At 44.9% G+C, this 15,876-nt stretch overlaps 1 protein-coding gene across 1 annotated transcript in view; it reads right to left on the reverse strand.

The window, feature by feature from the left end:
• Positions 1-15,876, reverse strand: part of LOC115077656 (vomeronasal type-2 receptor 26-like) — a 150,506-nt gene that overhangs the window by 36,250 nt on the left and 98,380 nt on the right. Inside the window, exon 4 of the mRNA XM_029579952.1 lies at positions 4,607-5,401. Coding sequence (XP_029435812.1) covers positions 4,607-5,401 — 795 coding nt within the window. The remainder of the gene's footprint in view (positions 1-4,606; positions 5,402-15,876) is intronic.

The following is a 15,876-nucleotide window of genomic DNA, read 5'->3' on the forward strand; positions in this document are numbered from 1 at the left end:
GAGTAGGCACTAATGAATCCCCTAATGCAATAAGAGGATTAGTGCTTATTCAATGCGTGTCCGATGCAGAGTGAGTCTAATAGTGCTAATCTCATGCAAATCCATGTGATTGAGGCTATTAGCATTGAGCATTCACTCAGATGCAAAAAAGAAAATGTGCATCTAGGATGCACATTTAGCGCTCAGCAATTAATGCCTGCCTGGAGCAGGCATTAATAGATGAGCACATTTAAAACAAGTACTGAAAAGCAGAAAATATGATTTTCTGTATTTGTTTTAAATGCTTAAAGAAACTGTACTTAAAAGACAGCCAAGTTAGGGAAATTGAGTATCGGTTTTCTGAACCAGCAGATGGCTGAGTTAGGAAAACCGACTTCCTTAAAAACGGCATTGGTTTTCCTAACTGGAAGATGGGTGAGTTAAGAAAACTGATCGGGGTCACGTTAGCAACCCCCTAATTTAAATATTGCATTGCGTCTCCAAAGGGGGTGCCTGGGACACGTTAAGAAAGAAGGCACGGAGCTTCCGGTAAAGATGGTGGCAGGAAGTAGACGCTGAGAAGAACGCATCCGAAGAATTTCTGAATTTTGTAAGATATGCCTTCTAAACGCAAAGGAAAAGTGAGGGTATATCCGTCTGAGATAATACCCTCACCTATACAGCAAGAAACTTTTTGTTATCTACTCACACCTGGAACTCCAGGAACCGAGGATACCGCTGGACGCAGAGACTTGGGAGAGTCTCTGGCTCCCTTGGAGGAGGTTTCCCTGAGCCCAGATCTGCATCGGCCACCGGAGCGGAGGGGCAATGAGAGTGACGCGAAGGATGACCCGGGAAATAGCATTGCTTCCGGGGTCACCCGCGGAACCGAAGGGGGAGCTGGATCGGAGACGCCGGAGAGGACATCGCCTTCGACCCCAGAGAGGTTTCCAATGTTGCAAGAAGCCGGGAAGCTGGGAAAGCTACAGAGGCTGAAACACCTGATCGAAGGCACGACTGTGGAGACCCCTGACACTGCTGGAGCAGTTGAGGGAGAGACCAGAGAAGGCGCCGGATTCAGAGGTGACCCCCCTCGCCCCTCGGTAGAGACCCTAGACGGTATCTGGGACTTAGTTGTGGGATTTAGATCCGAAATGAAAGCTGCTTGTATAGAATTAAACCAAGCCTCCTTGAAACAGCATCAGGAATTAAAAGTCTTGGAAGGGAAACTAACTGAGACAAATTGCAGGATAACCCAATTGGAAAAAAAAGAAGAAAAGACTTTGGAATTTAAGGCTGCAGTAGCCAAGGATCGAGTGAGGCTTGAAAAGCGTATGGAGACTCTGGAGAATAATTCTAGACGTTTAAACCTATGGGGGCGGATTTTCAGAGCCCTGCTCGCGTAAATCCGCCCAAAACCGGGCGGATTTACGCGAGCAGGGCCCTGCGCGCCGGGAAGCCTATTTTACATAGGCCTCCCGGCGCGCGCAGAGCCCCGGGACTCGCGTAAGTCCCGGGGTTCTCCAAGGGGGGGCGTGTCGGGGGGCGGGCCCGGTCATCACGGCGTTTCGGGGGGCGTGTCGGCAGCATTTTGGGGGCGGGTACGGGGGGCGTGGCTACGGCCCGGGGCGGTCCGGGGGCGTGGCCGCGTCCTCCGTACCCGCCCCAGATCGCGGCCCGGCGCGCAGGAGGCCCGCTCGCGCGCGGGGATTTACGCCTCCCTCTGGGAGGCGTAAATCCCCCGACAAAGGTAAGGGGGGGGTTTAGACAGGGCCGGGCGGGTGGGTTAGGTAGGGGAAGGGAGGGGAAGGTGAGGGGAGGGCAAAGGAAAGTTCCCTCCGAGGCCGCTCCGATTTCGGAGCGGCCTTGGAGGGAACGGGGGTAGGCTGCGCGGCTCGGCGCGCGCCGGCTATACAAAATCCATAGCCTTGCGCGCGCCGATCCAGGATTTTAGCAGATACGCGCGGCTCCGCGCGTATCTACTAAAATCCAGCGTACTTTTGTTTGCGCCTGGAGCGCAAACAAAAGTAGGCTATTCGCGCGCCTTTTAAAATCCGCCCCATGGTTTCTAAATTGTCCCCGTATTGTAGGAGAGTCACCATACACTACATTAAAAAAGTTCATGGTGGAGATATTAGGTTTCTCAGAGTTAGATATGCCTGTGGTGAATTCTTGTTATTTTTTACCTGTTTCTAGAAGTAGAGAATCTAACATTCCCTTTCAAGGAGATTTGACCAATTTTTTGGAAAATTCTAACTTAGTGGTAATAGATAAAGGTACTTTATTAGTTTCTCTACTTACAACTCATGAAATAAATAAGGTTATGAAGGTGTATTTTAGGAAATATCCTGTTATCTACCATGACTCGAATGTAAAAATGTTTCCTGATTTACCCTTGGCTACACAACAAAGAAGGAAGGTGTTCTTGAACTTGCGTCAAGAAGCAATAAATTTAGGTTATTATTTTCAACTGTGTTTCCCCTGTAAATGTTTGATTAAAAAAAGGGATGAATGCAATATATTTTTTACACCAGAACATTTGGCTAGGTTTATAAAACTTAAAAGACAACCCACTTCAACACCAGATACATAGATAAATTATCACAGGTGTTATCCGTGCCACCATCTTGTTTTCCTTAACAATTTGTGTAAAATTTCTCCCTATTAATATCAAGCCTTTAATTCGAATAATTGATTGTTATATTAAGAATTACCACATATATATCTTTACTTTATTTTTTATGTTTCTTATATTTAATAATGACAGTGATATGTGATAATGTCTGAAATTTTGTTTATGAACTATTTTGGTTTGTAAAACATTTGAAAAACTAATAAACAAAGAATAAAAAAAAAAAGAAAGAAGGCACTGACTGTTCAGCACCTGCTTTCTTCACCCATAAACGTAAGTATGCCGGATTCTATAAGATACGCACGTAGCCATGCATATCTTATAAAATCCTGGGTCGGCACGCGCAAGGCTGTGCAAAATCGGCAGCCTGTGCACGCCAAGCCACGCAGCCTGCCTCCGTTCCCTCCGAGGCCGCTCCGAAATCAGAGCGGCCTCGGAGGGAACTTTCCTTCCGCGTCCTCCCACCTTCCTCTCCCTTCCCCTATCTAACCCACCCCCCAGCCCTACCTAAATCCCCCCCTACCTTTGTTGTGCAAGTTACGCCTGCTTGAAGCAGGCGTAACTTGTGCGCGCTGCCTCGGCATACCCCGGCACAGGCCGCAGTGAGCGGGTTTGACAGCGGACGCTCAATTTTGCCAGCATCAGTTCTCAAACCCGCTGACAGCCACGTGTTCGGAAAACGGACGCCGGAATAATTGAGCGTCCATCTTCCAACCCGCGGGCCGCAGGACGATTTACATTTTTTTTTTTTTAAATTTTTTTTTTTTTGTATTATTGGGGCCTCCGACTTAATATCGCTATGATATTAAGTCGGAGGGTGTACAGGAAAGCAGTTTTTTCTGCTTTTCTGTACACTTCCCTGGTGCCGGCAGAAATTAACGCCAGCCTTTGGGCAGGCGTTATTTTTTTAAAGTAAAATGTGCAGCTTCGCCGCACATGTTGCTTTTTGGATCGCGCGGGAATAACTAATAGGGCCATCAACATGCATTTTCATGTTGCAGGCGAAATTAGTTTCAGGGGGGTTGGCCGCGCATTTTTGATGCGCTATTACCCCTTACTGAATAAGGGGTAAAGCTAGCGTATCGAAAACGCGTGGCCAAACCCGGGCTAACAGTGCACTCCACCGGAACACACTATATTGTATCGGCCCGTTACAATTTGTAGCTAAACAGCCAAAGTATTAAGAGATGCAGTATCCCCTTACCACATAAACTGAGGAAAGAGATCCAGCTCAGCTCCAAAAATCCTTGGCACAGCCTGGTTCAGACCCAGTAATAAGAGCTCAGGAAACATTGCAGAAGCAGAGACCTCTCTGACGGGTTGCACTTAAGAACAGCTTGGTGAGTAAGGTGGATTCACCTATTACCACTGGGAGTCTGGCTGGGAAGGTAACAACACTACAACTTCCTCACTTCTTCACAGGTAAAATAGATCTCTCCACAAAGCTACACCCTACCGCCTCCAAAGATGCCACAACACTTACATCAGAAAGCTTTTTCTCATTCTAGAAATCATATTATTACTTTCTTCTGTGTAAAATAAGACAAATCTAGAATCAGATAAAGGATTTCTTGTCTATTGCATTGAAAAATAAAACACATCCCACCAATCTTAAATAAAGAAAATAATCTATCATTTATTTGACTTCAAGGACTGATTTCTTTTTATTTAGATGGTGGAGCTCCAGGGTGTGTTCTCCCCGTCAATCCCCATGGTCCTTTATTTTTCTTCCCCTCTGAGTGCTTTAATTCATTTACCTCCCTTTCCTCCGTAAATGGGCACATTTTCATTGTTAAATATGACCAGACAAAAGTCCCTTCAATTATTTCCCTCACAACAACATCTGCTTCACTTCTGGCAAATTATCCCAGCCTGGCAGCATTTTGTGAGCATAAAGATTCCTTGACACCTTCTCCCTTTAATGATTTCCTTCCACCTTGTGTCATTATATATCCCTTCTTTTCTTCTAAACACAATTTTAACAATTGTTATTACCTTCCATGGCAAATAATCCACAAAATGTTTACTTTCCCCACTCTGCATTGAGCTTCCAGAGCCAGATCTGACCATGTCATGCAGTGCATGTGCCAGGGCATAGACGGCATTGTACACACTGTAGCTGCTCCCAAAGAATTTGGCAGTACAGTGCATCATGAAGACCCGTGGTTCCTCTCTGCGACATGTTCGTTTGATGTTCTTATTGCAAAGGTTGTTACACAAGCTCCACCAAAAAAACTCAAGCTTATTATATTCTGGAAGCAGAGTAGGATTCACCTTCTGGATAAATTTTGAAAAGCTTGGAATGTTCTTCTCTACTGTTGTGAATGCCAAGGTGTTGTTCTTTATTTTAGGATTATCGTACATGAATGAAACAAAGTCTGATTTATGTGTTGTGATCCAGACCTTGCCAGGCACCTGCAATATATCTATTCTTTCTAATAGATTATATGCAATTTCTCCAATAGAATAGTATATGATCACATTAGTCGATGATGTATATATGGTCTCATTAATTTTATGTATTTTCTCTGCTGGCAGTTCATTGGTGCGACTGAATATTTCTGTGAATTCAATACAGCCACTGTTCTGCTCAATCCCTTCTTTCAGGATATTGATAGCCCTCATGCTGCTTTCATCATCAGATGCAATGATGCCAATCCAGGTCCAGTCAAAATGCTTCAGTATCTTTAATATTCCCTCACAGAGGTGCAGCTCATTGGGGACAGTCCGGTAGAAATAAGGAAACTTAACAGCATCACTCATTAAAAGATTCTCTGAGGCATAGCTGATCTGTTGAGAAAACAAAAATCATCATTAGCATTGATAAGGTGAGTCTACATATTTATTTATTTATTTATTTATTTATTTATTTATTTAGAGTTTTTCTATACCGCCATTCATGATTAGAAACCACATCATGCCGGTTTACATACAACGAGGGGGTGTGAACAAAAAATGGAACATAAACAAGTGCAAAGAGCTCAAAAGTTACATTACAACAAGGGTCTTATAACTGGGGAGAGAATTAGAATAAGAAAACCAAGCAGTTAGGATTAAATTATTTACATTATATTGTGAAGTCTCTTATAAATTTTGCTATCTCTTATAAAAGTTGCTGTCATTCAATTCGGATCTGGGAAGGCTTGTTTAAATAGCCAAGTCTTAAGCCTTTTTCTAAAAGTAGGTAGGCATGGTTCTTGTCTCAAATCCGGAGGAATAGAATTCCATAGTGAAGGACCGGCTGTGGAAAAGGCTTGGTCTCTGAAAGTTAGGTGGTGAGTGGTTTTGGTTTGGGGAACGAGGAGTGATCCTCTGTAGGCTTCTCGGATGGGTCTGGTGGATGTGTGTTGTCTGAGCGGTATTTGTAAATCGAGCATTGCTTGGTGATGGATAGCCTTGTGGATGATAGTGATGGATTTGTGGATGATTCTAAAGTGTATAGGCAACCAGTGCAGATTCTTGAGAGTGGGGGAAATGTGATCTCTTCTCCTGGTGTTAGTCAGAATTCTCGCAGCTGAGTTCTGGAGCATCTGAAGGGGTTTAATGGAAGCGGAAGGGAGACCTAGTAAGATAGAATTGCAATAGTCTATCTTAGAAAAGATAACTGCTTGAAGGACCGTTCTGAAGTCTCGCACGTGAAGGAGCGGTTTGATTCTTTTAAGTACCTGAAGTTTATAGAATCCGTCTTTAGTAGTTTGTTTGATGAAGGATTTTAAGTTAAGATGGTTGTCGATAATTATTCCTAAGTCCCTTGTTTGGGTGGTAGGTGGGTTGGTTGGACGACACGGAGATGGGTTGCTATTTTCTGGTGAGATAATAAGAAGTTCCGTCTTAGCCATATTTAATATCAGGTTTAAACTCGTGAGGAGCAGATTGATTTCTTTAAGGCAGAGTTCCCAGAATTCAAGAGTTTTGGTGATGGTTTCTTTAATAGGGATCAAGATCTGCACATCTTCTGCGTATAGGAAGTGAGTTAGTTTCAATTGGGTTAGCAGTTGACAAAGCGGAAGAAGGTAAATATTAAAGAGTGTAGGGGAGAGGGAGGAACCCTGAGAAACTCCTAAAGATGAAGAATGGCGGGAAGATTCCTTGTTATGGATCTTGACCTTATAGCCTCTGTTGCCGAGGAATGAATTGAACCATGATAGAGCAGTTCCTGAAATTCCTATGTTTGACAGTTGATTGAGGAGGGTGGAGTGGTTGACGGTATCAAACGCGGCCGAAAGGTCTAAGAGAATAAGTAGAAAGGATTGGCCTTTGTCTAGCCCCATGATGATATGGTCTGTCAGGGATATGAGTAGAGTTTCCGTGCTTAATGCTTTATGGAATCCATATTGTGAGGGGTAAAGTATTTTGTGGTCTTCAATGTAATTGGAGAGTTGAGTGTTGACCAGCTTTTCCATTATCTTGGCAATAAATGGAAGATTTGAAATCGGGCGAAAGTTGTTGGGGTACTTAGGGTCTAGATTAGGTTTCTTTAAGAGTGGTTTTAGAGAAGCTAGTTTTTCTGGAAATAGTCCCTGGGATAATGAGCAGTTTATGATATCTGCCAGAGTTCTGTAGATTGTTTCCGGTATTAGAAGGAGGAGCTTTGTAGGTATTTGGTCGAAGGGGTGGGAGGAAGGTTTCATTTTCTTAAGTAACAGAAGGATCTCAGAGGCTGTGATGGGTTCAAATGATTCAAAGGAGGTTCCTTTGTTTAGTATCTGTAGAGAATTAGTTTGAGGATTGTTACTGGGGGTCAGTCTCTTTAGCAGGTTAGATATTTTGTCTTGGAAGAAAATAGCTAATTACTCAGCTTTGGATTGAGCTAGGTCTATGGGAATATCTGGAGTGTTGATGTGAGTCAGGCTGGATACGTAAGCGAAAAGAGCTTTTGCATCAAATACAAGGTCATGTATCTTGCTCGCATAGTAATCCCTTTTTGATTTTAGGGTGGAGTTCTTGTAGTGATGTAGAGCTAGTTTGTAGGCGGCTAAGGTGCTGGGGCATGGGGCCTTATGCCATTTGCTTTCTTTGTGTCTTAGGCTCTGTTTAAGTTTATGGAGGTTGTTTGAGAACCATGGTTGTCTTTTTGTTGGGTTTGTGTTTAGTTTTTTTGCTGAAAGAGGACATAGTTTATTTGCTACTGCCTCGGTGATGTTGTTCCAGGATAGGATGGCTGAGTTTGGGTCAGAGAGGTTAAGGTGAGGGAGCTCAGAAGTGAGCAGGCTATTGAGGTCGTCGGACGATTAGTGAATGATCTGACCACGGGACCGGAGTGCAAGAAGGAGGGGAAGTGTATTTGATCCTTGCATTTACGAGGATGAGGTCCAGGGTGTGGCCGGCTTTATGGGTGGGCTTGTTGACGATCTGCTTAATCCCATAGCTGAGAGGGCAGTGAGTAGTAGGGATGTGAATCATTTTTTGACGATTTAAAATATCGTCCGATATATTTTAAATAATCAAAAATCGTTAGGGCCACGATACAATACCAATTCCCCCGATTTATCGTCAAAAAATCGTAAATCGGGGGAAGGGGGAGGGCAGGAAAACCGGCACACTAAAACCCCCTAAAACCCACCCCCGACCCTTTAAATTAAATCCCCCACCCTCCCGAACCCCCCCCCAAATGCATTAAATTACCTGGGAGTCCTCCGTAGCGGCGGTCCGTGGCTAAATCGGGGGAAGGGGGAGAGCACGAAAACCGGCACACTAGATCGTGAGGTCTTCAGCCGGCGCCATTTTTCAAAATGGCCGCCGCAAAATGGCGGCGGCCATAGACGAAAACGATTCGACGCAAGAGGTCGTTCCGGACCCCCGCTGGACTTTTGGCAAGTCTTGTGGGGGTCAGGAGGCCTCCCCAAGCTGGCCAAAAGTTCCTGGGGGTCCAGCGGGGGTCAAGGAGCGATTTCCTGCCGCGAATCGTTTTCCGTACGGAAAATGGCGCTGGCAGGAGATCGACTGCAGGAGGTCGTTCAGCGAGGTCCAGAAATCTCGCGAGGGTTCCGGACCTCGCTGAACGACCTCCTGCAGTCGATCTCCTGCCGGCGCCATTTTCCGTACGGAAAACGATTCGCGGCAGGAAATCGCTCCTTGACCCCCGCTGGACCCCCAGTAACTTTTGGCCAGCTTGGGGGGGCCTCCTGACCCCCACAAGACTTGCCAAAAGTCCAGCGGGGGTCCGGAATGACCTCTTGCATCGAATCGTTTTCGTCTATGGCCGCTGACATTTTGCGGCGGCCATTTTGAAAAATGGCGCCGGCTGAAGACCTCACGATCTAGTGTGCCGGTTTTCGTGCTCTCCCCCTTCCCCCGATTTAGCCACGGACCGCCGCTACGGAGGACTCCCAGGTAATTTAATGCATTTGGGGGGGGGGGGTTCGGGAGGGTGGGGGGATTTAATTTAAAGGGTCGGGGTGGGTTTTAGGGGGTTTTAGTGTGCCGCTGGACCACCAGGTAATTTAAGGCATTTGGGGGGGGGGGATTTAATTTAAAGGGTCGGGGGTGGGTTTTTAGGGGGTTTTAGTGTGCCGGCTCACGATTTTAACGATTATGACGATACTTTACACACACAAACGGCAACAATACGATTCCCTCCCCCTCCCAGCCAAAATCGATCGTTAAGACGATCGAGGACACGATTCACATCTCTAGTGAGTAGAGCCTCGCAATTGGTGGTAAGTGTAGGGTTGTCCACATGTAAATTGAAATCTCCTAAAATTATAGCCGGGGATTCCAAATTCAAGTGTGTTGTAATTATTTCTACAAAGGGGGAGGCATCTGAATCCAGAAGGCCCGGAGGGGCGTAGACGAGTAGGACTTGTAGTTTGGCTGTTTTGAAAAGTCCTACTTCAAGTTTAGAAACTGATTTGACTGAAAGTTGGGAAAATTTCAAATCTTTTTTGGCTGCCAACAGAATGCCCCCTCCTCTTTTTTTGAGACGAGGGAGGGAGAAGAAGTCGTAGAGGTCGGTGGGGAGTTGATTTATTATTGCAATGTCTGTTGGTTTGAGCCACGTTTCTGTTATGGCACAGATGTCTGGGTTGGAGTCTAAGAGATAGTCATTGAGAATCAGGGATTTTTTGGTGAGAGAATAGCGTAAGGGAAAATAGTGTTAGACCTAGTAATTGGGTAAGAGGAGAGATCACAATAGGGATAAGGGCTGTGTAGTTGCAAGATCTTTGTAGCATAGTGGTTTTTCTGTGGTGAGGAGGTTGTGTTGAAGAATTGGGATAGGAAATCTCAGTGTCATTCTGAACTGTTGTATTAGGGACGCGTAGATGATTGTGTAGGGAGGTTAGGTGGATGCTGGAATGGCTGACTAACGCTGGATCAGACTGGGTGAATGCTGTGAAGATGAAAGCTGAACACACAGTGTGAGTGCTGTGAGGATGAAAGCTGAACACAGTGTGAATGCTGTGAGGATGAAAGCTGCACACACAGTGTGAATGCTGTGAGGATGAAAGCTGATAACGCTGGGTGAATGCTGTGAGGGTGATGGCTGATAACGCTGGGTGAATGCTGTGAGGATGAAGGCTGATAAAGCTGGGTGAATGCTGGGTGAATCCTGGGTGAATGCACCAAACTGCGTGCAGGGTTGTGAGTCCTGGGGTGGCTGTCTGTTGTGTATGTGAGTTGCTGAAGAGGTATTAGGTGCCGTTTTACTCACTGTGAGATTATCTAATGTTTGTGGTGGTTGGACGTCTGCGCGTCGTTCAATGTCCGGTTGTGGGCTTCCAATGAAATAGTTACAGAAGAGAGTCAGATAGGTTTAATGGTCCTGGAATGTGGGTTCTGCTCTATTCTTCGGGTCTGCACGAAGGGGTGCACAAAGGGGCGGGCCCCTTTGTCGCGCTCCTTCGGCACATGGCGCCTGGGAGCGCTCCGGGTCTTTTAAATTCTGGAATTGGTCGCGTCGAGTGAGGTAAGCGGCACGCCCTGATGATGCTGCTAGGCCTCAGCTGGTGAACGTCCCGCTCGCGGTGGGAGGGCTCGCAGTGGGAGGCAATATTAAATCCCATGCTACATATTTATAAATAATTAGCCCTGTCCCTTCATTATGACTACAGCTTTATGACTTTTTGTTTTTTATGACATCAGAAACATGCTTTCATCCTTTAGTGATTCAATGACGTTGTTCCTCTACTTGCTCAGTGACCTTTTCAGTCTATTTTACCTTTTTTGTAAAAAATAAATGCAGATACATTACCAAAATTATCATAGAAACACAGAAACTTAGAAATGACGGCAGAAAGGGTCTGTATCTGCTGCTCTTTGCAGGTTACCCCCATGCATATCAGTTTACCAGACTCTAAAAGTCTTTGTCTTTGGATACTGTTTAAGTCCAATATTCCTTAACAGTTGCCATGAAAGCAGAGGGCAATATTGGAGTTGTATCAAAAGTATTAGGCTTAGTGATTAATGGTAGTAAGCACCACATCAGCTAGTTACCCCAGCTGTTAAAGTCAGGGCTCCTTTGATTGCTGTATGAATCCAATTAATCTTTTCTCACTGCTGTTGAAGGAGAATGGAACAGCTCCCCTATGAGGAAAGACTAAAGAGGTTAGGACTTTTCAGCTTGGAGAAGAGACGGCTGAGGAGGGATATGATAGAGGTGTTTAAAATCATGAGAGGTCTAGAATGGGTAGATGTGAATTGGTTATTTACTCTTTCGGATAGTAGAAAGACTAGGGGGCACTCCATGAAGTTAGCATGGGGCACATTTAAGACTAATCGGAGAAAGTTCTTTTTTACTCAACGCACAATTAAACTCTGGAATTTGTTGCCAGAGGATGTGGTTAGTGCAGTTAGTATAGCTGTGTTTAAAAAAGGATTGGATAAGTTCTTGGAGGAGTAGTCCATTACCTGCTATTAAGTTCACTTAGGGGTAGATTTTAAAAAAGTGCACGATCACGTACTTTTGTTCGCGCACTAGGCGCGAACAAAAGTACGCTGGATTTTATAAGATACGTGCGTAGCCGCGCGTATCTTATACAATCCGGGGTCGGCGCGCGCAAGGGGGTGCACATTTGTGCAACCTGCGCGTGCCGAGCCCAGTGCGCGCTGCCTGTTCCCTCCGTGGCCGCTCCGATTTCGGAGCAGCCTCGGAGGGATTTTTCCTTCGCCATCCTCCCACTTTCCTCTCCCTTCCCCTACCTAACCCACCCCCCCGGCCCTAACCAAATCCCCTCCCTCTTACCTCTGTTGCACGATTTACGCCTGCTAAAAGCAGATGTAAATCTGCGCGCGCCAGTGGGCTGCTGAAGCGCCATCACCCGACCCGGGGGCTGGTCGGAGGCCTCAACCACGCCCCCGGGCTGACGCCATCCCCCCGGGCCCGCCCCCGCAATGCCGCGTCACGCCCCCGAAACACCGCATCATCTAGGTCACGCCCCCAACACGCCCCTTTTACAAAGCCCCGGGACTTACGCGCGTCCCGGGGCTCTGCGCGTGCCTGCGGCCTATGCAAAATAGGTGCGCCGGCGCACGAGGGCCCTGCGCGCGTAAATCCTGCCAGATTTACGCACGCAGGGCATTTAAAATCCGCCCCTTAGAGAATAGCCACTGCCATTAGCAATGGCAACATGGAATAGACTTAGTTTTTGGGTACTTGCCAGGTTCTTATGGCCTGGATTGGCCACTGTTGGAAACAGGATGCTGGGCTTGATGGACCCTTGGTCTGACCCAGTATGGCATTTTCCTATGTTCTTATGTTCTTATGTTCTTATGCATTAGGAGTGTAAAGGCTTATTTGTTAAGGGTAGCAACTGCCACACCAGCAAGTTACCCCAAGTTACCCCAGTTACCCCCATACACTTCTTTATTTCTAACCTTTAAGGATCCACAGTGCCCCCTTTGAATTCCATAACTGTTTTCATCTTCACCACCTCTTCCAGAAGGGTATTCCAGGCATTCACCACCCTCTCCATGAAGAAATATTTCCTGATATTCGTTCTGAGTCATTCTACCTGGAGTTTCATTTCATGACCCCTTGGTCTATTGATTTATTTCCAACTGAAAAGGTTTGATGTTTGTATATCATTAAAACCTTTCAGATATCTGAAGGTCTGCATCATATCCCCCCGCAACTCCTTTATTCCAGGGTGTACATGTTCAGATCCTTCAGCCTCTCCTCATAAGTCTTCCAATGCTGACCCCTCACTATTTTAGTTGCTCTTCTTTGGACCAACTCTGTCCAGACTTTATCCTTTTTGAGATATGGACACCAGTAATGAATGCAATACTCCAGATGAGGCCTCACCAAGGAATTGTACAAGGGCATTATCACCTCTTTTGTCTTACTGGTTATTCCTTTCTCTTTGGAGCCCAGCATCCTTCTGGTTTTAGCTAACATCTTATCACAATACTTCACTATTTTCAGATCATCAGTCACTATCATACTGAGGTCCTTTTCTCAGTCCATGCACATTCGTCTTTCACTGCCCATCACATAAATCTCTTTTGGATTGCTGCACCCCATGTACAATACTCGGCTCTTCTTGGCATTGAATCTCAGCTGCCAAGCCTTTGACCACTCTTCAAGTTTTCTTAAATCACTTTCATTCTCCCTACTCCTTCAGACCTGTCTATCTGTTGTAGATCTTAGTATCATCCACAAATAGACAAACTTTTCCTTCTATCCTTTCTGCCAGGTTGGTCACAGAGATATTGAACAGATTCAGTCCCAAAACCGATCCCCGTGGCACTTCATTTAACAACATTCTTTCTTCAGAGTAGGTTCCATTTACCATTATATGCTGTCTCCTGTCAGTCAGTTTGTAATCCATGCTACTACCTAGGCATCAACTCCCAAGCTTCTCATTTTGTTCATGTGTCTCCTATGTGGGACCGTATCTAAAGTTTTACTAAAATCCAAGTAAATGACATTGAGTGCTTTTCCCTGATCCAATTCTCTAGTCAACCAACCAAAAATATCAATCAGATTTGTCTCATAGGACCTTACCCTGGTAAATCCATGCTGACTCATGTCGAGCAACTCACCGTAAATATTTCACTATACTTTCCTTCAGCAGATTCTCCATAAATGTTTTCATCACCAAGGTGGGGCTAAATGGCCTGTAGTTTCCAGCCTCCTCTCTGTTCCCACTCTTGTGATGCGGGACCACCACCGTTCTTCTCCAATCATTTAGTACCACTCTCATTTCCAGGGATCTATTGAACAGGTCCTTCAGCGGACCCGCCAGCACATCTCTTAAGTCCCTCAGTATCCTGGAATATACCTCTTCTGGCTCCATGGCCTTGTCCACTTTCATTTTTCCTAGTTCTTTCCATACATTCTCTTCTGTAAATGGATTTTCGTCTACTCCACCCCCATCCACTGTCCTGTTTACTAGCAATGGTCCTTCTACAGGGTCTTCTTTAGTGAACACCGAGCTGAAGTTTTTATTAAATTCTTTGGCCATTTCTTCTTCTCTTTCCACCCATTGATCACCTTTAAATTTCAGTATACCTCTTTGGACCTTTCTCCTTTCTCTGATATATCTGAAAAATGTTTTGTCACATTGCTTAATCTCTTTGGCAATCCTTTTTTCGACCTGATATTTTGCTTTATTTCTTTCTTCATCTCCTTCATTTTTACCAGATATTCTTTGTGTTCCTCTTTTCAGGATCTTTATATTTCTTGAACGCTGTTCTTTTTGCTTTTTATTTCATCAGCCACCCCCTTTGAGAACCAGATTGGTTTCTTGTTTCTCTTGCTTTTGTTTGTTTATCTAACATATAGATTTGTTGCCTTTCTAATTGCTTCTTTTAGTCTGTCCCACTGTTGTTCCACCTCTCTCAATTTCTCACAGTCTTCTAGTTCTACCTCCATGTACATCCAGATTTTGACAAAGTCCGTATTTTTGAAATTCAAAACCCTGGTCTTTGTGTGACTTCTCTGTATCCTATTTGAAATATCAAACCATACCATTTGATGATCACTGGTGTTGAGGTGGGCACCTACCTGGACATTAGAGACATTATCCCCATTAATGAGCACTAGGTGGAGTATAACTCCCTCTCTCGTGGGCTCCATTACCATTTGTTTGAAAAGAGCCCCTTGCAGGACATCCACTTTCTCCAACAATGAACACATTTCCCTTCATTTCCACCTTTTGGATGTCTTCTACCATATATATGTCTAGTTTTTCCATTTGAGCCAGAGACCGGTAAACCATTCCTGTAAAAATGGATGCACCATCATCTTTGTTAGGATGGCCTATAATGCTTCTTCTCTACCCACCATTCCTTGAAGTTCAGTTGCTTGGATAATGTTTTTGACATAGTTACTCCTCCATCTTTTCTGTCCTCTCTGTCCTTCCCTAACAAGTTATAGGCCGGTATGGCCATATCCTAATCATGAGATTGAGATATAGCCTCTGCTTTTATATTTTTCATTGACTGATGCAGGTGAAGTATGACTTTTCTATAGGCTGCAGTTTTACGGAGGAAGACTGGATGAACTGGATTAATTTCTAGAGGGTCTGGTTGAACTGGAAATGGACTAGGTGTACTGTTTGAGGAATCAGAAAATTGGTGATTAAAAGTACATGCACAATTATTTTCAAAATGGCATGCATGCATAGTTTATAAATTATGTGTATCCACAAAATCATGGTTTTAGAGGCACCTACAATATATGAACATATGGTTCTAAAAACAATAGAAAATGTTTGCAATGTCTTGCATTGAAATTATTTGCATGTGCTGAAACTTATGCATATACTTTCAGGGTAGAAATTATAGCACTTTAAAAATTTACAAATCCCCTCACAGCACTTATAAAATAGTAGCATAAATTTCTTATGCTCACTTACATGCATAAATGTTCTTCCATGGATAGATCTGAAAGTTAGGCTTTTTGAGGAGTCATTCAGGTTTACATGTACTCGGGAGAATTCTGCACTACTGTGGAGCACAGAATTTGCATAGAGTTCCCCTCCTGTGCAGAATTTCTATTTCCTGCCCAGAATTTGGAGCAAGCTTCAGCATGCCATGAGTAAAGCGCATCCAGCTCACAGTGAAGATGGTCTAGGCCACGGTAGAGCCTATCCCACTCATAGAGAAGATGGTGCAGACCCCAGCAGCCATGAGCAGAGGCAATCATACTTAATGCTGTTGCATTTGGTGGTCTGTGGGCTAATCCCATGAATTGCTGCCCTTACATCCTTCCCCAACTCTGCTACTGAGGCCATGAAGCACCAGTGCCCCTATGCATAGTAGGATGCCCCAAGGAGCCATTGGGCCTTTACCAGCAGGGGGTTGCTGATTCTAATATGCTG

This window comes from Rhinatrema bivittatum, chromosome 16, assembly GCF_901001135.1.
Source record: "Rhinatrema bivittatum chromosome 16, aRhiBiv1.1, whole genome shotgun sequence".
Lineage (NCBI taxonomy): Eukaryota > Metazoa > Chordata > Amphibia > Gymnophiona > Rhinatrematidae > Rhinatrema > Rhinatrema bivittatum.